The 27,624-nt window shown below is 46.1% G+C and overlaps 1 protein-coding gene across 1 annotated transcript; it reads left to right on the top strand.

Moving 5' to 3' along the window:
* Positions 1-8,731: 8,731 nt before the first annotated feature.
* Positions 8,732-13,903, top strand: LOC119294780 (ruvB-like protein 1). Its single transcript, XM_037573043.1, has 12 exons — positions 8,732-9,058; positions 9,162-9,350; positions 10,140-10,271; positions 10,425-10,574; positions 10,921-11,076; positions 11,692-11,826; positions 11,926-11,991; positions 12,484-12,590; positions 12,800-12,899; positions 12,980-13,071; positions 13,375-13,444; positions 13,527-13,903. Exons 1-12 carry the CDS (start codon positions 8,978-8,980, stop codon positions 13,614-13,616), a joined length of 1,368 nt encoding a protein of 455 aa, XP_037428940.1. The 5' UTR covers positions 8,732-8,977; the 3' UTR covers positions 13,617-13,903.
* Positions 13,904-27,624: the final 13,721 nt, after the last annotated feature.

The raw sequence follows: 27,624 nt of genomic DNA, 5'->3' as shown, positions 1-27,624 counted from the left end.
GGATTGCTCTCCACTCAGAGTGTTTTTAACTTAGGCGAGTACGGGTCGCAGCTAAGCCCCCGAGTGGGAGGATCGCTCTCCACTCAGAGTGTTTTTAACTTAGGCGAATCGGGTTCACGGCTAAGCCCCAGAGTGGGAGGATCGCTCTCCACTCAGAGTGTTTTTAACTTAGGCAAATTAGGTTCATGGATAAGCCCTCGAGTGGGAGGATCACTCTCCACTCGGAGTGTTTTTTAACTTAGGCGAATCGGGTTCGCGGCTAAGCCCCGGAGTGGGAGGATTGCTCTCCACTAGGAGTGTTTTTAACTTAGGCGAATCAGGTTCGCGGCTAAGCCACCCACTGGGGAGATTTGAACACATGTGTTTATGGAAACAACAATCATTAAGATACTACAAAAATCTTGTCTTTGATAAGCAAACTGAAGTACTTCTATTACAACTCGTCGATCCGAGTGATTTATGTGTAGAAATGGCCAAGCAGCTCTGCGTTCCGCGCGCATGGCTCGTCCACCTTCTTGGCTACGTTATAGATGTGGTACGCTCCATTGTGAAACACCTTGGTGATGATGAAGGGACCTTCCCAGGCCAAAGTGAGCTTGTGAGGCCGTTTCTGATCCACTAGGAGCACAAGGTCTCCTTCCTGGAACGCTCGACCTCTGACATTACAGGCATGGAATCAACGCAGATCTTGTTGATAGATGGTCGACCGGATCAGAGCCATCTCACGTTCCTCTTCTAGGAGATCAACTGCGTCTTGGCGTGCCTATTCTGTTTCAGCTTCTGAGAAGAGTTCCACTCGGGGAGCGTTGTGCAGCAAGTCACTCGGAAGCACAACCTCGGCGCCGTACACCAAGAAGAAAGGGGTTCGGTCAGTTGACCGATTCGGCGTTGTTCTCAGCCCCCATAGGACGGATGGCAACTCAGTCACCCAAGCTCCAGTAGCATGCTTGAGGTTGCACATCAGTCGGTGTTTCAGTCCTTGAAGGATCAAACCATTCGCCCTTTCAGCTTGCCCATTCGACTGCGGGTGCGCAACGGATGCGTAGTCGACCTGAGTGCCTAGGGAAGCACAGAACGCCTTGAACTCATCAGAATCAAAGTTGGAGCCATTATCCGTGATAATGCTATGAGGGACTCCATATTTGAATATCAACTCTCTGATGAAGCTGACGGCGGTGCTTGAGTCAAGGTTTTTGATAGGCTTGGCCTCGATCCATTTGGTGAACTTGTCGACTGCTAGGAGCAAATGAGCGAAACCACTTCTGCCGGTCTTGAAGGGTCTGACCATATCCAACCCCCAGACTGCAAACGGCCAGATGAGTGGAACAGTCTTCAAGGCAGATGCGGGTTTATGGGACATGTTGGAGTAGAACTGACAACCTGCGCACTTGTTGACTATATCTTTCGCCATCTCATTTGCACGAGGCCAATAAAATCCCGCTCGGTATGCTTTGCCCACGATGGTCCGAGAGGACGCATGGTGACCACAGGTCCCCGAGTGGATATCGTTTAGAATCATTCGGCCTTCTTCTGGGGTGATACAGCATTGAGCCACTCCTGTCACACTTTCTCTGTAAAGTTGCCATTTTATCATGGTGAAAGCCTTTGATCATCGGACAATCTGGCAAGCCTCGTCCTCATCTTCTGGGAGTTCCTTCTTGAGTATGTATGCGATATACGACACCGTCTAGTCGGGCGTGATCACTAAGACTTCCATGATCAAGTCGACCATAGCTGGAATTTTGATTTTAGTCGGATTTGTTGAACTTATTGGTTGTGGGGGCTCTTCCTTGAAGGGATCATCCTGTACTGACGAGGTGTGGAGATGCTCCAAAAACACATTACTGGGGATAGTCTTCCGAGTGGAACCTATCTTCGCCAGCTCATCAGCAGCTTGATTCTTGATTCGGAGTATATGGTGGAGCTCTAACCCCTCAAACTTCTTTCTAGCTTCCTGACTGCATTGCAATAATCGGTCATCGCTGGACTCCTGATATCCCATTCCTTCATCACCTGATTGACCACTAAGTCTGAGTTGCCGTATACCATCAGGCATCGGACGCCGAGTGAAGCAACCCATACAGAAGTGCCTCATATCCAGCTTCGTTGTTTGAAGAATCAAAGTGAATCTGGAGTACATAGTTGAGCTGTCGCCTCTTGGGGATACCAAAACCACTCCTACACCGGATCCATTCAATATCTTGGAGCCATCAAAGAACATAGTCCAATGCTCTGAGTGAACCTGAGTCGGTTGCTCCTGTTCAGTCCACTCTGCAAGGAAATCTGCTATTGCCTGGGACTTGATGGACTTCTTTGCCTCAAACTTGATATCTAACGGAAGGAGTTCAATCGCCCACTTTGCCACTCGACCAATTGCATCTCTATTGTTTAGGATTTCTGATAGTGGAGCATCACTGACTACTGAAACCGAGTGGTCTGAGAAGTAGTGTGCTACTTTCTTCATGGTCAGATAAATTCCATAAACAAGCTTCTGATAGTGTGGGTATCGCTGCTTGGACGGAGTTAAGACTTCTGAAATATAATAAACTGGGCGTTGAACTTTGAAGGCCTTGCCTTCTTCTTCCCGCTTGACCATGAGCACTGTGCTGACAACCTGTCCAGTGGCTGCGATGTAAAGCAGTAAAGGCTCCTTGCTAACTGGAGCAGCAAGCATCGGCTGGGTGGAAATCAGGGCTTTGAGCTCTTCAAACGCTGCTTCAACTTTGTCATTCCACTCGAACTTGTCGGACTTCTTCATTAGTCGGTAAAGAGGAAGTGCCTTTTCACCGAGGTGTGAGATGAATCGACTCAATGCAGCCAAACAACCAGTAAGCTTTTGAACACCGTCCACACGCATAGGGCACTTCATTCGGAGGATTGTGCCAATCTTCTCTGGATTTGCGTCGATCCCCCGTTCGGAAATGAGAAAACCTAGTAACTTTCCGCCTGGGACTCCGAATGTGCACTTTGATGGATTGAGCTTGATATCATATCTTCTTAATTTGGCAAAGGTTCCAGCGAGGTCAGTCAGCAGGTCGGAACCTTTGCGTGACTTAACCACTATGTCATCCATGTATGCTTCCACATTTCGACTGATTTGAGTGAGTAGGCACTTCTGAATCATGCGCGTGAACGTGGTGCCAGCATTCTTGAGGCCAAAGGGCATAGTGACATAGCAAAAACATCTGAATGGAGTGATGAAAGCTGTTTTTATCTCATCGGGTCCATACACACGGATCTGATGGTACCCGGAATACGCGTCCAAGAAGGACAAGCACTCACATCCTGCAGTTGAGTCGATTATCTGGTCGATGCGGGGCAGAGGGAAATGATCTTTCGGGTAGGCCCGATTGATATGCTTGAAATCAATACACATTCGAAGTGACTTATCTTTCTTGGGGACCATGACGATGTTGGCGAGCCACTCAGAGTGGTATATCTCACGGATGAACTCTGCTGCCAGAAGCCGAGCCACCTCTTTGCCAATCGCCTCCCTCTTCTCCATGGCGGACTTACAGAGATGCTCTTTAACGGGTTTTACTTTTGGGTCGACTCGCAAATGATGATCAGCCAGTCCCCTGGGTACACTTGGCATGTCTGATGGTTTCTATGCAAAGATTTCCCAGTTCTCACGGAGCAACTGGATGAGCGCTTCTTCCTATTTGCTGTCGAGTGTTGTTGAAATATGGGTCGGAGCAGCATTGGGGTCGGTCGGGTGAATGTGAACTGGTTTTGTTTCGCTGACCGACTGAAATGCAGACTCAGAGGCAGGTTTTTTGGCACACAACAAATCACTTGGATCTGCATTCTTCTGGTACTCTTGGAACTCCACTACTGGCATCTGTTCATCGACAATCTTACAGCCTTTCTGGAGGCAATCTTCTGCTCTTTGACGATTCCCAGTGACTGTTATCACGCCTTTGGGGTCGGGCATTTTCAACTTGAGGTACACATAACATGGTCGAGCCATGAAACGGGCATATGCAGGCCGGCCCAGAATGGCATGATACACACTTTTGAAATCCACTACCTCAAAGGTCAACTTTTCCTTGCGATAATTCTTCTCATCGCCGAAAACCACGTCAAGAGTGATAAGACCGAGTGAATCGGTTTTCTTTCCTGGGATGACTCGTGGAATCGCATGTTGCTCTCAGTGAGCTTGGACATCGGGATGCCCATCCCTTTGAGGGCCTCAGCGTACATGATATTTAGACCACTGCCACTGTCCATCAAAACTTTGGTCAGTCGAGTGCCCCCAACGACTGGGTCGACCACCAACGCTTGCCGCCCAGGGGTGGCAACGTGTGTTGGGTGGTCAGACTGGTCGAATGTGATGGGTTTTTTGACCACTTCAAATATGTCGTCGTTGCCATAGCAACCATGTTTACTTCCCTGTTGATCACTTTCAGTCGACTTTTGCTCTCGACGTCAGCAAAAATCATTAAAGTGGCTTTGACATTGGGGTAACCATCATCCTCGTCTTTGTCTTCTTCCTTATCAGACTCTTTTTCTTCCTCACTAGGCTGACCTTTCTCACGGAAACTCAGAATCAGGATTCGACACTGTCGAGTGGTATGCTTGGGGAGAATCAGATTCCCCTCTTCATCCTTCTTGGTGTGTATATGACACGGCAAATCAAGTACATCATTTCCATCTTGATCCTTCACTTTTTTAGGGGTCCATGGCCCCTTGGGCTTCCCTTTGAACTTTCCTTGATTCAAAACTGCTGCTTCGGTAGGGCCCGCAGCTTCAGCCTTTCGCTTCTGCTTCCGACTGGAGTTTCCTCCTCCGGTGTCTTGGGCGACTGATCTGTTCTTGCCACTCCGGAGTCGATCCTCTTCCTCGCCGTTAGCGTACTTGGTGGCAATCTCCATTATCCGAGCCAGAGACATGTCTCCGGTCCGCCCGAACTTCAGATTGAGCTCTCTGTAGCGAATGACTTCTTTAAAGGCACAAACTGCTTGATGATCTGATACGTTCTCCACTGTGTGGTGAAGGGTGATCCATATCTGGATATAATCTCTTAAGGTCTCATTCTGTTTCTGTATGCAATGCTGCAATTCTGACAAACCAGCAGGTCTCTTGCAGGTGCCCTCGAACGTTTTGGTAAACACTCAGGCCAACTCATCCCAGATGAAAATGCTTCCCGGAGCCAACTAATTCAGCCAAGCCCTGGCAGAACCTTCAAGCATCAGAGGGAGGTGCTTCATGGCTACCTGGTCACTGCTGCCACCAATATACACAGCCACTCGGTAGTCTTCCAACCAATTGTTAGGCTTCAATTCTCCTGTGAACTTACTGACGCCAGTCGCCAATCTGAAGTTGTGAGGAATCTCAGCGGCTCGGATGGCTCTTCCGAAACACTCCGGGCCGGAAACATGGCCCCTGCTTCCACTTGGCCTGTCTCTAGCCAACCCTTCTTTGTATGCTCTGTTTCGGTCGACCAAACCTTGTACAAGGACTAACCTTGCATCGAACCCAGGCTCTCTTGGGTCGACTGGAACTCTGTGGTCATTACCATACGGGCGCCTGCCGTCATACCGCCGGGGCGCGTACGGCCCGTCCCTCGAAAGGGGTGAAGGCACTCGATGGTGGTTGTCACGTGCGTACTCACGATCAAACTCTCCATGAGCTCTTACTGGGTGCTGATCTCAACGGTGATCACGATCTTCACGCCGCAAAGGCAACCCAGGACTGTGCGCCGACTGAACTATATCTGACCTTACTGACCTGCTGTGGATCTTGTTCCGTGACTGGGAAACAACGGAGTTCAGCTCTCCTGCTGCTCAGAGCAGCGCTCTGATCCGTTCCAAGCCCCTCCCAGCTTCTGAACGGGACAGCTGAATAGACTCTGCTATACGCGTAGCAGCTGCAAGATTCTGGATCGGTGTGCGGAATACCTGAGGTTCAGGCGGAAACAATTATCGTGGACGTCGACTGGATTCGGGGATCAGTCAATGGGCACATTCACCGAGAGAATGTTGGAGATTATCCAAACGGGTGCGCTCAGGCAACGTGGCCAGGCGCACAGCCTCCAAGGTCCGAGCCTCGGTGGTTTCCCCTATGATGGGGGTCTGGAGGGCCTCCATGTTGCAGTGGTGCAGCTCCTCCCTCTGCTGCGAATTGAGAGGTTGGGGCTCGTACTCCTCGTGGCCGAATGACGCGCCATCGCCACCACCGTTGCCGCCGCTGTGGTGAAACCCAGGCGGGCTGCGACGAAAGTCGACCATGAGAACTTCCGTCGTGGGGTCACAACTCCCGCTCTCGGAAAACATCCCTGCAGAACCAGTCGACAGGTCGACTGGACCACAATGAAATTCGTCGGGCTCGATTGCCGAGACTTGGGGGGTGGCCGTCTGGCGAGCCATCGCGTGCTTCGGCCACCGCTGGAGCCGCGACCGACCAGATCGCTTGCGGCGGCGGCCAGCGGAGTGAGTAGGCGGCGTGAAGGTCGACCAGTACGGAGTCGACGACTGTCGTAAGAGGATGCCGCAGGCACTCACGCGGAAGTGCGACGATCCGCGGATCGAGAGAGCCTCGACATCGAGGGGGGCCTCTTCGAGCTAGGCGGAGTCGTCGGCGACGAAAGTGAGCGCACCGAGTCAGAACTCGTGGCCCATGACCAAACCGCCGCCGAAAACCATGTTGATGAAGATCGAAGAAAACGCAACCTCGCCGGAAATTACTAAAACGCTTTGCCATAAGGTGGGCACCTACTGTCATCGTACTAAGTCTGACAGTAAGAATAGGGGGTACGTATGAGGAGGTGAGGCCCTAGCTACGGCGAGGTTGTACACACGAGTTTACGAGTTCAGGCCCCTCTCAGAGGAGGTAAAAGCCCTACGTCTCGGTGCCCTGAGGCGGTCGACTGGAATATAGGCGTGTGTTACAAGGGGTGCGAACCCTTGTCCTACAGGAGGGGGTGGCTTATACAGAGTGCGCCAGGACTCCAGCCGTCCTCCGTTACAGGGGTCCAATGTACATTAAGATAGGGCGTTACTGGTAACGCCAACTATAAAGTGCCATCAATGATCTTTAAGACTATGGGGTGAACGCCTAACCGTTGCCATTCTGAGTGACTCTAGGTCTTCTGTACTCCGAGTGGTTCCCTGTATGGTCGAATGACTCCATCCAGGTCGAGTGAAATTGGGGGTATCCGAGTGAGGTGATTGGTCGAGTGAATTGCACTCGACGTTTTCAGTTGATACTTCCTGTTGTGCTTTGAATGTCTTTTTTCTAGGGTAGTGACCTTGGGAAGGGCGTATAGGTCAGGTCTATAACCCTACCCTAGGTCTATGGCATCGTTAGCCACGACGCGCGGGCGGCGGCTGGACTCCTCCATTCGCCCTAGCGAGCTAGCTAGACGTGCATCCATTCAGCCAGAGCTAGCTACGTTCGAAATGATTCGATTCAGCTAGCTAGCAAGCTAGCTCCTCCGTCGAGAGAGCCGCGGGCGGCTGGGCGGGCGGCGGGCGGGGACAGACGGTGGGGAGCGAGCCATGAAGTTTTCGTTGGCAGTTGGACTCCCGCCAACGGTCTTTCACGTATACATGGCGCCCTCGGGTTGCCTCTAAAATCCTTATTTTCACGGGTTTGGCCAGGATGTTTTCTGCACTCCTTAAAAAAAATTACTGGTCGGAGTGGTTTACGGGTTCTATTCGGGTTGTTTTTTTCGCCTAAAATTGCAAACCGACGGTTATTTTACAGTTTTGTGCATTTTAAGGGGCCTGCTAGAGATGCTCTAATAACACTAGATTATTGTGTATATTTCTAGATCATTAACAAAAAGTATTGACATTTAATTTGAGCAATAGCGGACGCTATAGCGCTAGCGCTAGTTCGGACGCAATAGCGGATGCTATCTTCGCTCTTTGAAACTATGTATGCAACACTTCATTTATTAGGTTGTAGACTCATCTTATTTTGGTATGTGTAATGTTACTCATACTATGAGTAACTAGCTATGTTACGGCATGCCTCTCATTCTTTATCAATTAGTTGCCACATCATCTATTTTACCTAGATATGTGTGATGTTACTATCTATGTTACTCCCATTGTGGGTAGTCTAATGATTTGTAGTTATAGATTTGCGGCACGGCTTTTTTTAATATTGTACCTTTGAAAATTTTCAAAAAATACATATTGAACATTTTTTAATATATGTTGAACGTTTTCTTAAAAAAGGTGACCATTTTAAATAATACAGGATGATTTTTTTATCATTATACGATGAGCATTTTTGAAAAAAATATGAATATATGTGTTTAACAAATTTTTAACACGCATTGAGAATTTTGTAATATAAGTTGAACAATTTTTGAATATACATTGAACATTTGTGTAATATACACTTAACAAATTTAAAAACACACGGTGATTATATATTCATTGAGCAATTTCTAATATACGATGAACATTTTTATAATGCATGATGAACTTTTGTAAAAAAAACATGAACATTTCCTTAATGTACGATGAGCACTGTTTGTACCACTCAATGAACTTTGTATATAGAAAAAAGAAACAATAAATTGGCAAAAATGAAAAATAAAAATGAGAAGAAGAGAAATAGAAACAGGAAGAGAAAAAAAAAGAAACAGAAACAGAAAAGAGAAGAAAACAGCGAAGCAACAGCGAAATAACCATGGGCCGGCCCAAACGGCGAAGCCACGCCGTTCTGACAGACACGGGCGTTTCGCCGCTTTATCACCTCAAAAAAAAAAAAAGAACTCTCCCCTGTCTCGGCACCTCTACGCCCGAAATCGCCGCCGCCGCGCCGCCCGACCCCGCCACCTTCCCGCACCATAGCGCACCGGCGCGAACCCCCCCTCGCTCTCTTCTCTGTATTCTCCGCCGCCGCCTTGCATCCTCCTCTCCTCACACACCTCCGCGGCTAACCCTAGCCGCCCCGGGAGAGAGAAAGAAAGAGGCAAAGAGCGCAAAAATCGGCGGCGGCGGCGGCGGCGGCGGCGACGATGAGGATCGACGAGGTACAGTCGACGTCGAAGAAGCAGCGCGTCGCCACCCACACCCACATCAAGGGCCTCGGCCTCGACGTACATGCTTTTCCATCTCTCCTGCTTCTCCACTCCTCCTGCGGGCGGAGATTTTCCCAGAGTTTTAGCTCAGGAGTGGTTCCCCGAATTTTCCTCTTCGCAGGCCAATGGGACGGCGATAGGGATGTCGGCGGGATTCGTGGGGCAGGCGGAGGCGAGAGAGGCGTGTGGGCTGGTGGTCGACATGATCCGTCAGAAGAAGATGGCTGGACGGGCGCTGCTCCTTGCCGGCCCACCTGCCACCGGCAAGACCGCGCTCGCTCTTGGCATCTCCCAGGAGCTGGGCAGCAAGGTCAATTCTTTATTTCCCTCACAAATTGCTATAGATACTTTTAGTGCTACTGTTACATGTTTTGCTGCAATGTACAACTTGTATTCGGGGGTGGCGTGGAATTGGACTAGATTTGGGCTTGTTGGTCCAAATTTGGAGGCTAGGGTGTTACTGCTTTACTGGACAGTCCTTGATCACTTAGTCTCTTTTCAGAAAATGCCAGCTTACTGCTCGTGAGCAGCATCCGAATGATGAACAGGCAGCTCTGCATTTGCAAGGTCTCAGCTAGTTCCAGTCAGACACGCAACCAATTTAATTCACTGTGAGCTCTGACCATTGGAGCATTCACACCTTTTATTTTGTTGTAGCTGGGATGTTGCTAGAGTGGTTGAATTTTATTTCATCTACTTAACTAAATTGGTGTTCTCTAGTACTATCATTTTTGCCAGGAATGTGTTACCATTTGTCTTGGTCATTAAGAATTTGTTTTGAGTTCTATATTCTGCTTCTTGCTGGTCCAAAATATTTCAGTATGCTGCTCTGCCGATGAGAAGTGTGCTGTTCTTTAGAACATACTTACACCAAGACTCTGGAGTAAATTTGGTCGATTACTAGCATTTGCTAGCAATTTATCAGGCTGTCTTGTTCATTCCAATCAATGTATATGAAATTTTGGCTGTCTTATTCATTCCAATCAATGTATATGAAATTTTGTTTGCATTGAACTATATACTGCTTTACAATTGATGCCCTGCGTCTACTTCTATTTTGGAAGAAGCTTCAATCTTCTCTTCCTATTCTGCAATGCAGGTCCCTTTCTGTCCTATGGTAGGATCAGAAGTGTACTCTTCTGAGGTCAAGAAAACTGAGGTGCTGATGGAAAATTTCCGTAGAGCTATAGGCTTGCGTATAAAGGAAAACAAAGAAGTCTATGAAGGAGAGGTAGGAGTGACCTGTATGGTCCTTTTGAAATTTGAAAAAAGATATTGTTCTTGAATTAGTGTTTTACTTGATACTAACACTTTCGTTGTCACCATTTTCTAATAGAACTAATATTCTAGTGTTTGTGGCTATATGATTTTGCTTGCCTTTTAGGTTACGGAGCTTTCCCCAGAAGAATCTGAGAGTTCAAATGGTGGATATGGGAAAAGCATGAGCCATGTAGTAATTGGCCTGAAGACTGTAAAAGGGACTAAACAACTAAAGTTAGATCCTACAATTTATGATGCTTTAATCAAGGAAAAGGTTACTGTCTGCTCCCGACCCTCCCTTGCTCTCTGCCTCTGTTGCTAGACTGTTAGGTTGCATTTGTATTCTCACTTTGAATAACAGTGGGTGGATGGTGTATCTTATGTGTTCAGAATATTGTCTTTATGCAATATTTAACCTGTGCAAGCTCATGGCAAGTGTGGAAAGTCACATGATCATATTTCTCTTGTTCGTTTTTAGATATTCTGTTGTGGCATAACAAAACATCGTGTTCTTTTACTTAAATTGAGATATGATGCATTATATCTTACTTTCATTTCTCACTTGAATTGGCTCTCCTACTTGTATTCTGCACATTTCATCATTTGTATACGGGATGCAGGTGGCAATGGGTGATGTTATATACATCGAAGCTAACAGCGGTGCAGTGAAAAGAGTTGGCAGATGTGATGCTTTTGCTACAGAATACGATCTTGAAGCAGAGGAGTATGTGCCAATTCCCAAAGGGGAAGTCCACAAGAAAAAAGAAATAGTGCAGGTACAAATTTGATGATAATATAGTACGCAATTGCAGCATATTTGTATCTAATCTAAAGGATCAAAGGTGGACGCATGATGCATTTGTTAAGATGGAGCTTATTATCATACCTTCGTGTGCTCAAGCATGCTTAAATATGTGGTTTCCCTGCCAGGTAGTTGTAAGTTGCTTGCTCCTGCTAAATTCCAGAAGATAGAAACGGAAAATCCATAACCTAATGATTAAGATTGCATCAAACACTCAGTCCACATTATCAATTGTGCCTTCCTTGATAAGAAACATAAAGTTCACAAGCTAATAAGATTGTGCCAAATTTTTGATCATCTGCTCAAACCCAGTTAATTATTTTCTTCTTGAATTGACCAATTAAGAAGGAATCGTTGTTCTTGTTCCTGTCTAGAGAAAGTTAGAATCATTCTTACATACCCACATCCGACGAAGGACAATTAAGTTGAGTGTGGTTTGTTCTCTATTCTCTCGTTGGGTGATAATCTTTTCCAATAGTATAGAGTGAAAATTCCTATTTTTGTTGTAACATAGAAGCATATTCTTCGTGTTTTCAAGTTCAATGTAAATCAACTGAGAGAAGTAAATTATATTCTTTCATCTGCATAGGACGTTACACTGCATGACCTTGACGCTGCAAATGCCCAGCCACAAGGAGGCCAAGATATTTTGTCCCTTATGGGCCAGATGATGAAGCCACGGAAGACTGAAATCACTGAGAAGCTGCGCCAAGAGATCAATAAGGTTTCAAAATTCTGATTATGTAACATCTTATTTTTAAAATTTGGATCAAATTTTGATAGACCTATTGGAATGTGTGCCTTTTCTTTTGTATGGTCGTAGGTGGTTAATAGATATATTGACGAAGGTATTGCAGAGCTTGTACCTGGTGTGCTGTTCATTGATGAGGTATTATATTATTGTCTCATGATTGAAAATCTATTTATCTTCATAGGAAAATCTACTTATCTTCATAGGCTTGTTTTGGATTTCCTAAAATATTAATGAGCTTGGACTTGTTTATTTCCAACTTCTCCTATTGCCAAATAAATAAGTGTCCATACTGTGGACAGCATTGTTCTCGTAAACTAAGTGGCTTTAGTCCTTGTACTATGGGAGGTGCTTAGAAAAATAAACCGGGTTTTTCTGAAGCACCGGTGCCTATTTCTACAGGAGAGACGCTTAGTTAAGCGTCTATCTTGTACAAATAAGCACCGGTGCTTAAGAAAAGCCTGGTTTTTTTCTCTAAGCACCTCCCATTGTACAAGGCCTTATGCTACTAAATGGTAGTCCCTCCGTCCCAAAATAAGTGTTGCTGATTTAGTTCAAAGTTGACAGACGGAGTTAGAATTATGCCTTACAGTGGTCTGATTTCATTAATGACTATAACTTTATCTGTAGGTTCACATGCTGGACATTGAGTGCTTCTCTTATCTTAATCGTGCTCTCGAGAGCTCATTATCGCCAATTGTAATACTTGCTACAAACAGAGGAATATGTACTGTGAGGTAAGAAATTTGAAATTCGATTGACGTGTTGTGAACTGCTCGATGCTGAACTGCAATACTGGATTCCCTGGCAGCGCCTTGCAATTATGCTCACTTTAGGCGCTTAGGCGTCAGGGCAGTGGGTGCTCGCCTTACCACCTTAAAAACATTGCTTTTATGTACTATTTTGCGCCCTTATACATCTTATTATTTTACTCTTATTTATCTAGGGGAACTGACATGACAAGTCCACATGGTATCCCAGTCGACCTTCTAGATAGGTTGGTTATTGTACGTACACAGATATATGGCCCTATCGAGATGATCCAGGTTCCTATTTCATGTCTTATTATGTGTTTTAACTTTCCTATGTAGAAATGCATTTGATGTTTGTTTGTTGTGCGTTGCAGATATTAGCTATTAGAGCACAAGTGGAGGAGATTGAAATTGATGAGGACAGTCTTGCATTTCTAGGGGAGGTTGGGCAGCAGACATCTTTGAGGTATGGTTCTTCTTGTTGTTTTGGATTATGCCCACACATTTGCGTCCCATGCCAAGATTAGAAATGTGAAATTAAATAAAAAAATTAGCTGAAATGTTGGTTTGAAAGGACTTTCTCGAGCCTTTAAAGTTAGGACAGTTTCCACCCTGTCTTTTGGCTGTCATCCCACTTTTAGTGTTCTGCTATGTGAATTTTAACATGCCTATATGTCCAGTGTGTGCGTTACTATCACAGGGTTTGTCATCACAAGGCCAGTTTATTGTTGGTACTAATGGTTGTAATAGATCTTGAATCTCTTTGCAGACATGCTATTCAGCTGCTGTCGCCTGCTAGCGTAGTTGCCAAGGCTAATGGGAGAGAGAAGATCTGCAAGGTATGTGTTGGATTTAAATAACATGTCATCTTCCTAGCCTGATCTTAGTCATCTGTATTCTGAACTCATGATCCTCTATCAGGCTGATCTCGAAGAAGTCCGTGGTCTGTATTTGGACGCAAAGTCCTCTGCTCGTTTGCTTCAGGACCAGCAAGGAAGCTACATCACCTAAACTAACTCCTGCACAAGAATTCCCAGCTGTCGGCTCAGGTGATTGGACTGTCTTCCCCTAGCAGATTTGGTAAGCAGCCGCATAGACTTCATCAAGTGTACAATTGGGGCATTGTTTCTTAGCAGCTGCACTCTGGACTGGACAATCGATTCTGGTCTATGGCTTCTTGCATTTCTGTTTGCTGATCAGATCATGTAGGAATTATCGTGTATCTTCGTTGCCCTTGCTAATTGACGGCTAGATCCTGTTTCCCAAATCCAGAAGAGAAGCACAGAACTTGTCGCTCACTCGCCTCGTGCAACTGCAGCGTTGGACCGGTTCAGGTAACACGGCCCAACCCGCATCACCAAGAAAAAGGCTTATTCATCGTTTGGCAATCCGGTAGAGAGCGAGCATCAGTCGATACAAAACTGGGCCGTGTGGAACGCGTGCAAACTAAACAAACGTGGGTGCTGGGCGGATTCGCTCCCTGTTGTAGCACAAAGGCTTCTTGTCCCTGGTGGTCCTGTGACAAGCTTTTCAGTGAACCCCTCCATCACTAGGGAGTGAAGCTTATCCCTGTCACTCACAGTTTTGCCGCTCGCCCCCGGTGCCGGACCCGGAATATGCCCGTTCCGTTTGTAAAGGAAATTCCAATGTGCGCTATCAGATTCCTACATGGAGACCACTGCCCACTGGGTTAAAGCTCCAACATGGAGCTAAATATGTTTCCCAGTAGATGAGAATTAACCCTTTTTTTTCTTTGTGCCGAGGCTGACACCATTCTGTTCTGTTGTTATTCCATGCTGCACTGCACGGAGGGAGCGGCGACGATCCTGATCCATGTAAGGTGCTGCCTTACATGGAGCCATACAAGCGACACAACCGCTCTCCAACAGTCCAACTTGGCGTCCATTTCGCTTTCTTGCTCCCGCTCCTTAACCACAGAGCCGGACGATCCTATCCGCCTACGGGGATCTACAGCGAATAATGGCGCTCCCCCGGTTCCTGTCCACAAACCAAACGAAATTCCACCCAGTGTTAATCCAACTCAGACGCATGACATGGTTCCCGTCCGTTGTCACGAGGCTGATCCGCCGGGCCATGATGCCAAAGAAAACATGTGCCGGGAAAGCGAGACGGGTCAAGATCACCGGGGATCGACAGCCAAAACAACAAGTCGAAACCATCACCAATCCGCATGAACGATTTCAGGGAGTGCGAAAGCAAAAGTGCGCGGGAAGAAGAATCGGACATGTTGGAGCGTGCCTTTGGCCGAGGGCGATGCGGAGAATCCTTTGTGCTGTCCATTTCACATGCTGGCTAGTGGAGGGAGGAATGACCGTTTTGCTTTTCTCGTTCTAGACTACTAGTAGTAGCCAGCAAGGAAACTGGATGATGCGGGGTGTTTTTTTGGTTGGCCGGTATGTATGTTTTTCCGGTGCCTAAATGTGAGCCGTGCAAGTGCAACGACGTGAGCCTCCATAATTTTATTTATGTCGCGGACAAAAGACCAAAGTGAAATACAAAAGATGAAGGGGGAGAATGTTTTCTTCGTCAGGTCTGAGATAAGATCGCATCTCCAGTGGGGGAATCGGCTGTAGGAGCCGACGGGAGTGCCGAACATCGCCATGGAAAGGCATTGCCGACATCAGTAGAATTTGCTGCTGATTCTTCTTTTGGTAAAGAAAACATAACCGCAAAGCAGACGACCGCGTCGCGTACGTACATACTTCATTTTTTCTCAACATTTTGACAAGTCTATTTCCTTTTCTACTTATATTGTTATATATTCGGCTGGCGAAGCAAAGGTGACACGATGCAACTTCCAAACGGAGCACTATATTGTAGTATTCGTATAAGCAGGCACATACCTGAAATGCATAAATAAAACATTGTGAAAAAACTCATATTGATTTCCGGAATATAGTTTTTTCTTGGAATAGTAAGGTGCGGGCAGCATACTAATGGCAAAGCTTAAGCGAACTTTGGCAAGGTGAGAGAAAAGTATTGGGTTCTTCTTTTCCACGTCATGATGCACCACGATTATTGCGTTAAATTTTCCGTGTAAACAATCTCGAGCTCTTGTCGCTGCTAGGCTACATAGTGCCCTTGCCTTTCCCCTCGCTACATTATTCATATCATATGTTGCCGCATAGCCAATGGGAGCGAGAACTTTGAAATTCTCTACGACGTCATTAGCTAGTCTAGCACTACTTTACGATCACGAGTAGGTCAATATCATCACTCTAATCAAGCTGGCAAGTTCGTTGCTTGTTCTCTTTCCATTAGGATAATCGTCTCCCTAAGCAAGCAGATAAGAGCAGGCGAGTACCTTAATTCTTACGCAATTGCGTCCATTAGCCACGCGTCTCTTTCGCACTCACTTTGTTTTATGCAGTTGACTTCCACAAGAGCTTTTTACATGCATGGCATAAATATCTGTCTCATAGAGTCATAGTGTACACTTTTTATCACACATTGTAGTAGAGTATTAGTAGTAGACAAACTAATATGCAATGCATCTGCCTATCTGAGACCACAGGTGAAGAACACCCTCCACTCAACCTTCTCATACTGCTATAGAGTGCATGGAGAATAAACTTTGACCTCGTGATCATGAGTGGCATGCACTTTCGGGCAAAAACATATTTAAGCACTAATTAAGCCGACGAATATGGTCAGCCATGCATGCCTATGGACCATCGGCTAGCTTAGCTAGGTTGGTGTGGGTCTGAGTGTGAGTAATCATACTGGGCGGCAATTAACTAGTCCTTAACGTACCTATGACATCAGATAACTTGATTCGATCGTCCGCAATGGATTCTGTCTCTGTGCATGCATCGATCGATAACGTCCATACATTCATGGACTTCATCTCAGTTCCAACTCAACCGTCTTATATATATGGATAATATATTCGCCATGCAGTAGAACAGCACCCTATTCTGTACGTAGCCTCACGAGAACTTTCTTAATTATACTCCTATAATAAATTAGAAAAAGGAATACCCTAGCTGCATGTCTTCATAGACCATCAGCCTATATGCACGTACAAATTCGTAGGGAACGCCGGCCATGTACTCCTAGAACCTAACTTAAGATGCCATGTAGAAGAGTCAGAGGAGCCGTTCTAATTCGCCTCGTTTCACAGAAATGGAAAAGGTATGTGGAGTGGGCGATGATGGAATGGAAAAGGGTACACCGTCCATGTGTGTTTTTGTTGCTCACCTGGAATACCAAAAGGATTGCACCACCCAATAGGAACTGCACACGTTGACTTTCCCACATTTTTTTAAAAAATTTAGAGCGAAAGAAAGGCCACCATTGACATTGGCACATGCATAACCAACCCACGTCCATTCCATGTGCTCCAGCAAAAGCTACCCCATTCCACATGCATTAACCGCTGCATGCAGCACGAACCGGCCGGGCAAAGCTAGAAAAGCGCAGCCGAACATTGCAGCAACGGGAAAGTGGCGAGGCATCGCCGCCGGCGTGGCGCAGCGGCATTGCGACAACTCACGCCCGTGGCGGTACAGGGCGGCGCCACCACTAGCTGGATTCGCATCGGTCGAGCAGGGCCGACGTCGTTTCGGCCGGATGCGCGCGCATCGATTCTCTTCTCGCTACGCCCCCATGCAGATCTTCCGCGTACGATCTCTGATCTCGCTCTGTACGACTGTACCGCTGTACGCGCTGCTCCGTCGATCTTTTCCGCCCATCTTTCCCTTTACTTCTTTCGTTGGTGACCGGCTGATTGGGCGTGATCTTCCGGAATGATTTGGTTCGTGGGCGCTGCGCTGCGTTTTCGCCTTTTGTCAGATCGAAAGCTTCTTGTAATCTTGTCCATGGAGACTGAAAATGTGATGTGAAGGCAGAGGAGCATAGCCCGTATACGTGCGCCCAGTACGGGCCGTCCGCTCGGTGTCAAAGGAACAACATTCCTAGACCAGTGAAGCGCACAGGTAGGTATCACGTCAAAAATGAAAGAAAGGTAAAGTTCACAGGTGGAGGTGGTGCACGGACCGATGACATCAAGTGGAACAACATTGGTACGATGAATATCTCTCAAAAGGATAGAAAAATGTGCACATGTTTTAGAATTTAACTAACCAAGGAAACGTGAGTTATGTGTGACCAAAGTTTATCCCACTGAAATTCATATTCGAAAAAGAAAATCAGGGTTATAATTTTTGAATTCACGCAACTTCTGTTTTGTTGGTTAAATTGATTATCAAAGTTTGGTTTGAAAATGCGTACACGTCATATCCACCGGAATGAAGAGAGTAGTAAAGAAAATACATCGAGGTGTTGATACTTTATAAATTGTCCTTTTGTGCTAAAACAAACCCCCCCTTTGTCTCCCCTCCAAGAAAAGGCGGCTAGGGTTTCTGCCTCCCGTCGGCGGTGCCGCCGATCTCTCACGTCTCCTGTGGCCTTAGGGCCATGGGTGCACGGTGGATCTCGACCCTTGCCGGCGGGAGGGTTCCGTTTTCAGGTGCTTTTTTCAGGTTTTGTTAGGGTTTGTGTCCTGCTTAAGAAGATGAGACGGCGATGACTTCTTCAAGATGGAATAAGGTTCTCCCCGTCTAGCCCCTGCCCTGATGGTGTGCCTAACATCGTCGGAGGGCATGTGGAGGTGTGTCTCCGGCGGATCTCCTGGGATTCGGTCGGTGTTTGTTTTTTGTGGATCCGTTTGGATCCGGTCTTTGTTCGTCTTAGTTCATGTGTCTTCAGGTTGGATCCTTCCAATCTAAATCTTCTCTTCATCGGCGACCGTTGATGTTCTGGTGTGTTGGTCCTAAGAGGCCTTAGCACGACGACTTCCCGACTGTCTACTACAACAAGTTGTGCCCGGCTCCAACGAGAGAGGGGTGATGACGGCGGCGCGTCTTCGGCTCGCTTCAGTGCTTGTAGTCGTCGCTAGGTGGTGAGTTAATTGCACAGAAGTACCACAATTCAGGCATCACATGCAGATTGGTACCACGATTGCTAATTTTTGCGTGTCAGTACCAACATTGGTCCAAATTTTTGCAAATTGGACTAAAACGCGTATTTATACGTATTGACGCCCGATCCGACAGGTCGGGCCCACCCGTCAGGTGCCACGCTGGCCAATCGGCGCGTGCCCGCGTGCTGACTAGGACGAGCCGGTTCGCTGCTGTCCTAACCGGCCCGGTCGCACCAGCTCCAGTCCGGCCGCACCATTCCCCTCCCCCTCCTCCTCCTCGCTCGTTTCCTCCATCGCCGCCGACCGCGTCCCGACAGCCGGCCGGCCGCCGCACCGCCCCGCCGTCGCCATGGTTTTGGAGGACGAAAGCAGCGACGACCATTCTAGCCCCCCGTACATGCATTCTTCCTCCACAGACGGTCTCAACGAGGTCAGTACAGGGTTAGGGTTAGGGTTTCATATTTGGGATTTCTTGATTTGGTTGATTTCACTAGGTTTTGATTTGGCCATTGTCTTTGTGCGAGCTTCTGCAGGTTCCTTTCACCATTGAAGATCCAGATTACAAGGGGCTTGAGCTGGATGTGATGTCTCCATGTGAGAAGCACGGCATGGCATCTGAGAGGCTTGTTGCCTTTGAAGGAACAGACACAGGCAGGAGGTTTTTAGCATGTGCACAGCCGGTATGTGCCATATTGGACTTTGTTTGCTGGAGTACTCTGCTTGGTGTCAACATTTTGATTCATAGTGGTTAGAGTAGCTTATTTAGGTCAAGCATGAGTATATTTTGCATTAGAACAATGGCTGAACCTAGTCAGTCAGCTACTCAAGTGGTTGCTCCTCTTGTTAAATTTAGTGGTCTGATGCTAAATTTAGACATTCTTTTTGGCAACTGCAGTGATTTTGTGTAATTACTTGCTGTATGAACTGTTTTGTTGTTGTTATTGTTTTTGCAGGAAGGTAGCAATTGTGGCTTTGTTGAATGGGTTGATCACCAGTGGCCCCCCAACAATGCAGAATGCATTGTTGAAGCTATGGGCAATGGTTGAAGATGCCAAAAGTGCTAGGGTGAATGACAATCTTGAGAATTCTTTCACTATCCACCATCTGACAGAAGAGAAGAACAAGCTGGAGGCCAACTATGACAAGCTAGTCCAAGATGTGCATGAGCTGATGAACTTCCAGGAAGATAAGGTGGTGGATTTCAGGCATCTGCAGTCTGCCATTACATATCAGCAGGAGGTAAGAAAAGAACTGACTGATGATATGAAGGCAAAGATGGCAAAGAAAGATGCAGAGACCCAGCAACTTACTCAGAAGTATGAGGTGCTGCTCAACCTGACAAGAGCTCAAGCAACAGTCATTCAGAACTTGAAGTTGAACAAAATGAAAGAGAAGCAAGTGCTTACTGAAGCTAGTATGAATTTGGAGCTGAAGAATGCAGAGGTAACTAAGTGTCAGGAGAAGCTCACCCAAGAGAAGCTAGAGTTGAAGCTTCAGGTTGTTGATCTGCTTAAGGGAAATAAAAAGCATATTGAAGAGAAGTGGCAGTTAGAGTTTCAGAATGAAAAGTTGAAGGAGAAGTTCAGGGGGATTCAAGCCATCTTGGAGAAGTGAAGAAGATGAAATGAGATTAGTGGCATTGCTGACCTTTTGGGAATGATGGTTGTGTAATGACCTAGCATCTAGGAACTAATGTTGTGTACTGTATGCTTGTACTAATGGTGAACTATGGCTGTGTATGTATGTAGTAGTTATGCTATTCATCCTTTTGTGAGAAAAGGATGAACTATGCATTTGAAGTGGAACTCCTCTATGTATTGTGAACAATGGTTATGTATTGCTATGTATGGATCAGTTTCTTATTATGTATGGTTATGTATTGCTATGGTTATGCTGATTATGTAGATTGTACATTATGACAATGTTGCAGCAAACCAGACAGTACATTGCAATAAAAGAGGAACAAGACTCACTAAATCTCATTGCATCAGAAGATAACTTCACTGATCCATTACAACTTGATCCATTACAACTTGATCCATTACAACTTGGCTACAACTGAAGCAACTAACTAACTTAATATCTTGCCTGCAACTAAGCCAAGCACAAATATAGTGAAAAGAAACAACACATTGTGAAATTTGGCCCTAATCCCTGCAATCTCTGCATTCTTCTCTCTGAGTTGAGTTTGCAGAGACAGAAACATGGCCTCCCTTGTGCCATCATCTTCACTTGGAGTCAGGATTGGAAATTGATCTTCAGATCTAGCAATAGTTGCACCTTTAAGCCTCCATACTTCATCACGCAGATCCCCAATGAGCTCACTCCAGAATGTGGGCAATGGATCATCATGCCATTGCACAAATCCACAGCCACCGTGCTATTAAGATACACAAGCAAATTCACCATGCTGCCAAAAATTATTGCACAGAAGAAAGAGGAAGAAAATTAGGGAAAAAACAGCACTCACCATAGCATCCACGCAGCTGTAGTACCTCCTACCAGGGTTCTGCCTGCTCCAGGAGATCCATCTTGGCGCCTTCCTCAGAGTTGAACAGTGGCACATCACCGGAGGCTCGTATGCCATTGGGTTCTCGCGGTAGCGCACCGGCGAGCGCGACTCCTCCCCCCTCCTTCCTGCAGCTCGACGAAATCCGGGAGCGGACCCGGCACTGGACGACCACGACATCTCTCCGCCGCCGGCCCCAGTCAGCGCCTCGCCTCTGAGATTTGTCCTTGGCTGCGCGGATGAACCCTAGTTTCGTCCCCACACTCCTGTGAGATCTTGTGCTGTCACACTTTAATAGTAGGAAAGGTGGATGGCCCACATGTCAGAATCCCCAAATGTGGTACTGCATGTTATGTGATGCCCCAATATTGGTACTGACATGCAACAGCTAGCAGTAGAATTGGTACTGATTTGTCACAATAATCTGCAAATGTGGTACTGATTTGTCACAATCAACTCTCATTACCAGCATCCAGTAGCAAGTTCAGATAACCAACTAAAGTTCAACATTCAGATAATCACCTAAAGTTCAACCACATATCCATCCAGTTCAACATTACAAGCATCAAGTTCAACATTACTAGAGTACTCCACCAGTACTCCACCTCAAGCATCAAGTTTAACCAAAATAACACCACAATATTTGACATTACATGGCTCCTCCACCTCCCATGCTAGCAGTGAAGTAGGACATCCATCCAGTGTGTGTGCCATCAGTAGGAATGTCAGCATATTGCCTTGGGGCAATGAATGGCATTGGAGCACCTCTTCCAGCTCTTCCTCTGCCTCTGCCAGCTCCTCTTCCAGATGGTGGTGGTGTAGTAGAAGTAGCAGCTCCTCTTCCTCTGCCAGCTCCTCTTCCTCTTCCAGATGGTGGTGTTGTAGTAGAAGTAGCAGCTCCTCTTCCTCCAGATGATGGTGGTGTAGGAGCAGAAGCAGCAGGTCTTGGTTGTCTTGCTGTTGGTGCAGTAGAAGGACCAGCAGCTCTTGGCTGTGAGGTACTTGGATTAGCCTTGCAAAGAAAAGGAAACAGTTAATAATGCTAGAAAGAAATGTACAAGAAAGAAAACATTAGTATATTTGAAGGTGAAAAATTATTACCACATGCTTATTCTTCCTCAAAGCTAGCTCAGGCTTCAACTGTTTAAGACAGTTTGTGTACCTATGCCCTTGGAGACCACAATTGCCACATGTTATGGTCCCCATTCTTGAAGTTTCTTTTGGCTTTGGTACTTCAAATTTGCCCTTGATCCTCTTTTCTTTCCTTCTTCCTCTCTTGATTTTGAATGCAGGTGGTTCTATGTCTGGACCAGGGGTCCTTGTCCAATCATGCTCACCAGGCACAGGAAAGATCATTGGTTCATAAGCTGCAGCATAAAAATCTTTCTTGAAGAATTTACTGACATAATCCTCTGGTTTCCTTTTAGCCTTGTTTATTACAGAGATGGCATGGTTGCAAGGTATGCCACTAAGGTCCCACTTCCTGCATCCACAAGTCTCAAGTTCCAGGTTGACAGCATGTGTTTGCTGCCCACTTGTAACTTGCCATAAGTTGACCCCTGCCTGTATTGGCTTGCAGTATCTGGCCCTCTCCTTCTCAATCTCTAGCTTCTCACCGTAATGAGGTGTTATCTCCCATCTTGCTTCCTTTACACTCTCTCTCTTCATGTGCCACCTCACCATCTGCTTATCTTTTATCCCATCACACATTGTCCTTATAGGTTTTCTCCTAACATCTAGAATGTACTTGTTGAACACCTCTGACAAGTTGTTCACTACCAAGTCAGTCTTGCAGTTTGTGTCAAATGCATGCCTTGCCCATGTTTTTTTTGGTATTGCAGTAAGCCACTCCCAAGCTTCCTCACTTTCAGCTCTAAGATCATTCATTGCAATATTAAATTTGTGTTCATTGTAGGCATAGCTAGCATTATCCATGCACTTCTTAAGATCTTCACCCCTAAACCCAGCATTTTGGAAATTTGCATATAAATGTCTAAGGCAGAATCTTTGGTTGCAACTTGGAAACACAACATTCACTGCATTCAATAACCCCTGACACAAACAATTTAACAAGTCTAAGCTACAAACAGTTTGAAAATCTAAGCTAATGCAAACACTTGTTCAAAACAGAATGAAATATGCAAACACATACCTTTTGTCTATCTGACATTATAGTATAAGTTCCAAACTTGCCCACTTCTCCCCCTAGGCAAATTTTCAGTTGGTGTAGAAACCAACACCAACTCTGAGTGTCCTCTTGACCAACTATGCCAAATGCCAGTGGATATATGTTGTTGTTGCCATCTCTACCAGTGGCAGCAAGTAGTTGAGCACCTGTAGTGAGCTTAATGAAGCATCCATCAACACCTGCATAATCAACATTTCCAAGTGAGATACAATATGGAGTACTCTACAATATGTAAATGGTTCACACAAGGTTCAAGAACTAACCAATGAAAGGCCTACACCCATTGAGAAACCCCTCCCTTGCTCCATTAAGGCAAAAAAACATGGCATGGAATCTTGGGCCTGGGTGGGGTATTTTTGCATTAGGTACTGGAGTAACAGTAGTGACTATTACTCTACTCCCAGGGTTTGTGTCCATGACAGTCTGAGCATAGTCTTTAAGCCTAGGATATTGCTTCCTGTGATCTCCTAACACAGCATCAATAGCTATGTTCTTTGCCCTATATGCCATGCACTTGGGCACATCTACACCATATTTTTCATTGCATGCATCAATTATAGTCTGAATACCAGTAGTTATATCAGATCTAAAGAGATGCTCATATTTCTGTGCTAGCCACTTAGCACTAACCCTGGTGGTCTCAGTGGTACTAGGGCAAGTGTGCTCTAGTCTCATCTTCTTAATTACAAATGTTTTCTCCCCTTTTATAACTGCTGCCACCATTAAGAACTGGCATTTTTTATCTGTACACTCAACAATTATCCTCTGATCTGAATTCCTGTGATACCTGAAATTCCTGGCCTGGGTGATGTGCAAATTCAACAAAGCTTCTCTGAATTGATGCTGATCCCTAAAACACAACTTCATACACAGTTGCTCATGTGGTTGCTCCATTTTATCATTGTACCACTTCCTAGGAGGCCTTTTCTTTGCCCTACTCTTCCTTTTCTTTTGTAGGACAAAAGAGAGTGGCTGAAAACCATCATCATCACTCTCCCTCAACAACCCCTCCTCTTCTTCATCTGAGGATGGTCTGAAATCAGGTTCAACCTCTGGTAGCTCACTACAATGTGACCTAGTGGTTGGGCCTCTTCTAACTGGCAGCTTCTGCTTCTTCTTTACAGGTTCAACTATAGTTTCTTCTTCTTGTTCAAAAGTCCTATCTTCCTCTACCTCAAATGGGTCCTCAACTTCAGTGTCACCCTCATAATGCAGCATTTCTTCCTCTTCTGATTGATCATCATCTGATTCTTCCTCTTGTACTTCTAGCTCTCTCTGCCTCTTTCCCTCTTCCACCTCTACATCTTCTTCATCAACCATGTAATTAGGGTAACTTCCAATTTGACCATCCTCATCAGAGGAATCACTGTCCTCATAAGCCTCAAATCCTTGATATCCCTCTTCTTCTTCTTCCAAAACTGCTTTCAACTTGTTAGTTGCATTTCTGCTTTCTTGTGTGCAAACACCAGCAGGAGCAACAGGGTGATGTGTGCTACATTGACTCTCAAAGACTACTCCTTCCTGATCAACAGCTAAGATAGGAGGCTCACTCAGGTCATAAACAACAGGCTCTTGGTACACCACAGTGGACAAGTCTGGCTTTTCAAAATGTTGCCTCTCAAAATCAGTATCAGGGGGTGGACAAGCCCTGACTAGCAAATTAAGCACCAGTTTGTCCTGGATCTTCCTCTTTATCATCTGTAATTCTGCATGACTGTCTACCAAATCCAGCCCTTTCTCTCCTAAAGATGGATTTTCAATGTGAAACAAACAATCATATGCATTAAATCCTTGGGTTTCCATCACTGCAACCAAATTCAGATAAGTAATATCTGAACCACACAGCTTCATCTCCAATGGTTCTCTTGCATCAAAATGGATCCTTACTTGCCAAATGTCTTCATCCAAACTACAGAAAAAATTAAATTTCATTTATTCATTATAATTACTCTTAATTTGGAGAGCAACAGTACAGTACATTACAATTTAAAGTAACCTGTAAGTCTATTATTTACTAATTTAGCACAAAAGCAAATTTTGGAGAGCAACAGTAAAGTACAAAACAGCTTAAATTACAGTACCAGACAGTACAGAACAATTTGGAGAGCCACAGTAATTGAACTAAATTGAGAGTGCAATACACTATGTTACTAGGTTAGTCTAGTCACTTCAATTGGATAAAACCTAATCCCCAACTAGATAAAGCAGAAGATGAACAAACCCTAAAAATGCCCAATTGGATGAATCAGAGGAGTAGGACAAGGGTACTTACAGCACGCCGCCAAGTCCATGCGTCAACTCATGGCTGCTGCTAGGGTTCGCCACCCACTGATGCGCCAACCGCAACCGCTGCTCCATGGTGAGTAACATCGACTCCTCGTCGCCGGTCGAGTACGCGGAGCTGGACTCGTCGCCGCCATCCCCGTCGACGCCAACCGTTCCGCTAGGAGGCCAGAACGGCATCTCTCCGACGCCGTGGACGCCCTCGCCACCGCCGTGGACGCCCTCGCCGCCGACTGGCGGAATCGCCGACGCCATGGACTAGGGTTCGAGCGAGGAGGAGGAGGGGGAGGGGAATGGTGCGGCCGGACTGGAGCTGGTGCGACCGGGCCGGTTAGGACAGCAGCGAACCGGCTCGTCCTAGTCAGCACGCGGGCACGCGCCGATTGGCCAGTGTGGCACCTGACGGGTGGGCCCGACCTGTCGGATCGGGCGTCAATACGTATAAATACGCGTTTTAGTCCAATTTGCAAAAATTTGGACCAATGTTGGTACTGACACGCAAAAATTAGCAATCGTGGTACCAATCTGCATGTGATGCCTGAATTGTGGTACTTCTGTGCAATTAACTCCTAGGTGGTCTATGAATCTGGATGTAATTTTCATTATTTTTGGTGTTTATTGTACTATCATGATTGAAAATGGATAGATCGACAGTTTTTCGCAAAATAATAATAATAATTCCTTTTGTGCTTCATTTTATTTTGTATTTTGTCTTATTACTTGACGGATCACTATATGAATTTTGATCATTTTGCACCACTTTTTAGAACCAAATTCTGATATGTTCCACATTTAATTTTTTGTAGTGGATCTTAGGCATACTCGGTCAAACGTGTAAGGTACATGATTCAGTCGGTCGAGGGCACCGACCAAATGATTAGATGTTTGTATGTTGAGTGAACATACTACTTGCTCCGTAGACAAGCGTGTATGTTCCGTGCAATTTGTTCAACGGGTATGGTGCTCCGGTGGAGTGTTTTTTGATTGGGCTCCATGCTCCGTCTGATTGGGCTCTTTGATTGGTTCAGCCTCATATCCCCTAAAACAGCCGGCGGCCGTCACAGCCTGGTTGCAGAACTGGCGCCGCAAATTGCATACAAAACAGCTGACGGAAATTCACAAACATATCATGTGAAGACGACGTCTTCAGTCATCTAAGTAGTCCAAGTTGGACATTTGGTAATTGGTACCTTCTCCACTCGAATAATTCAGTACGTATATGAGGTCCATTCCATGTCTTTTCGTCGAGCAAGATGCCTATTTCTCCGTCATTGCATTCTCTCGTCTGTGGCGGCCAAATTAGTGTTTTGACCCTTTTGCGAAAGTTGAGCCAGATCTGACCCTTTTTCTATCGTCGGGTCGATGGCGGTAGGGTATAACTGCCTACCGCCATGACGCTAGGGGTGACGGCAGAGATAGACGGCCGTAGGTCGTTGCTGACGTGGACGAAGAGTCTACCGCCAGACACGATGGCGGTAGGTTGTTATACCCTACCGCCCCACGTGGCTTATAACTGTTCGAACCCTACTGCCAAAGTCGATGGCGGTAGGGTATAACAACCTACCGCCGGGAGACTCGGCTGTAGGGTCGACGACAAAGACTTGTCGGTAACGAGATTGAACTAGGTATGACGATGCCAACGATCGAACCTCGGGCAAGTAACATACCGATGACAAAGGGAACAACGTATGTTGTTATGCGGTTTGACCGATAAAGATCTTCGTAGAATATATAGGAACCAATATGAGCATCCAGGTTCCGCTATTGGTTATTGACCGGAAGTGAGTCTCGGTCATGTCTACATAGTTCTCGAACCCGTAGGGTCAGCACGCTTAACGTTCGATGACGATCGGTATTATGAGTTTATGTATTTTGATGTACCGAAGGTTGTTCGGAGTCTCGGATGTGATCACGAACATGAAGAGGAGTCTCGAAATAGTCGAGACATAAAGATTGATATATTGGAAGGCTATGTTTGGACACTGAAAAGGTTCCGAGTGGTTCGGGCATTTTTCGGGAGTACCGGAGGTTACTGGAACCCCACGGGAAGTTAATGGGCCTTAATGGGCCATGGTGGAAGAGAGGAGGAGGCGTC

The sequence above is a fragment of the Triticum dicoccoides genome, chromosome 4B (genome assembly GCF_002162155.2).
Source record: "Triticum dicoccoides isolate Atlit2015 ecotype Zavitan chromosome 4B, WEW_v2.0, whole genome shotgun sequence".
Classification (NCBI taxonomy): domain Eukaryota; kingdom Viridiplantae; phylum Streptophyta; class Magnoliopsida; order Poales; family Poaceae; genus Triticum; species Triticum dicoccoides.
Note: the sequence above shows the minus strand (reverse complement) of the source record. Positions and strands in the feature narration are given on the sequence as shown.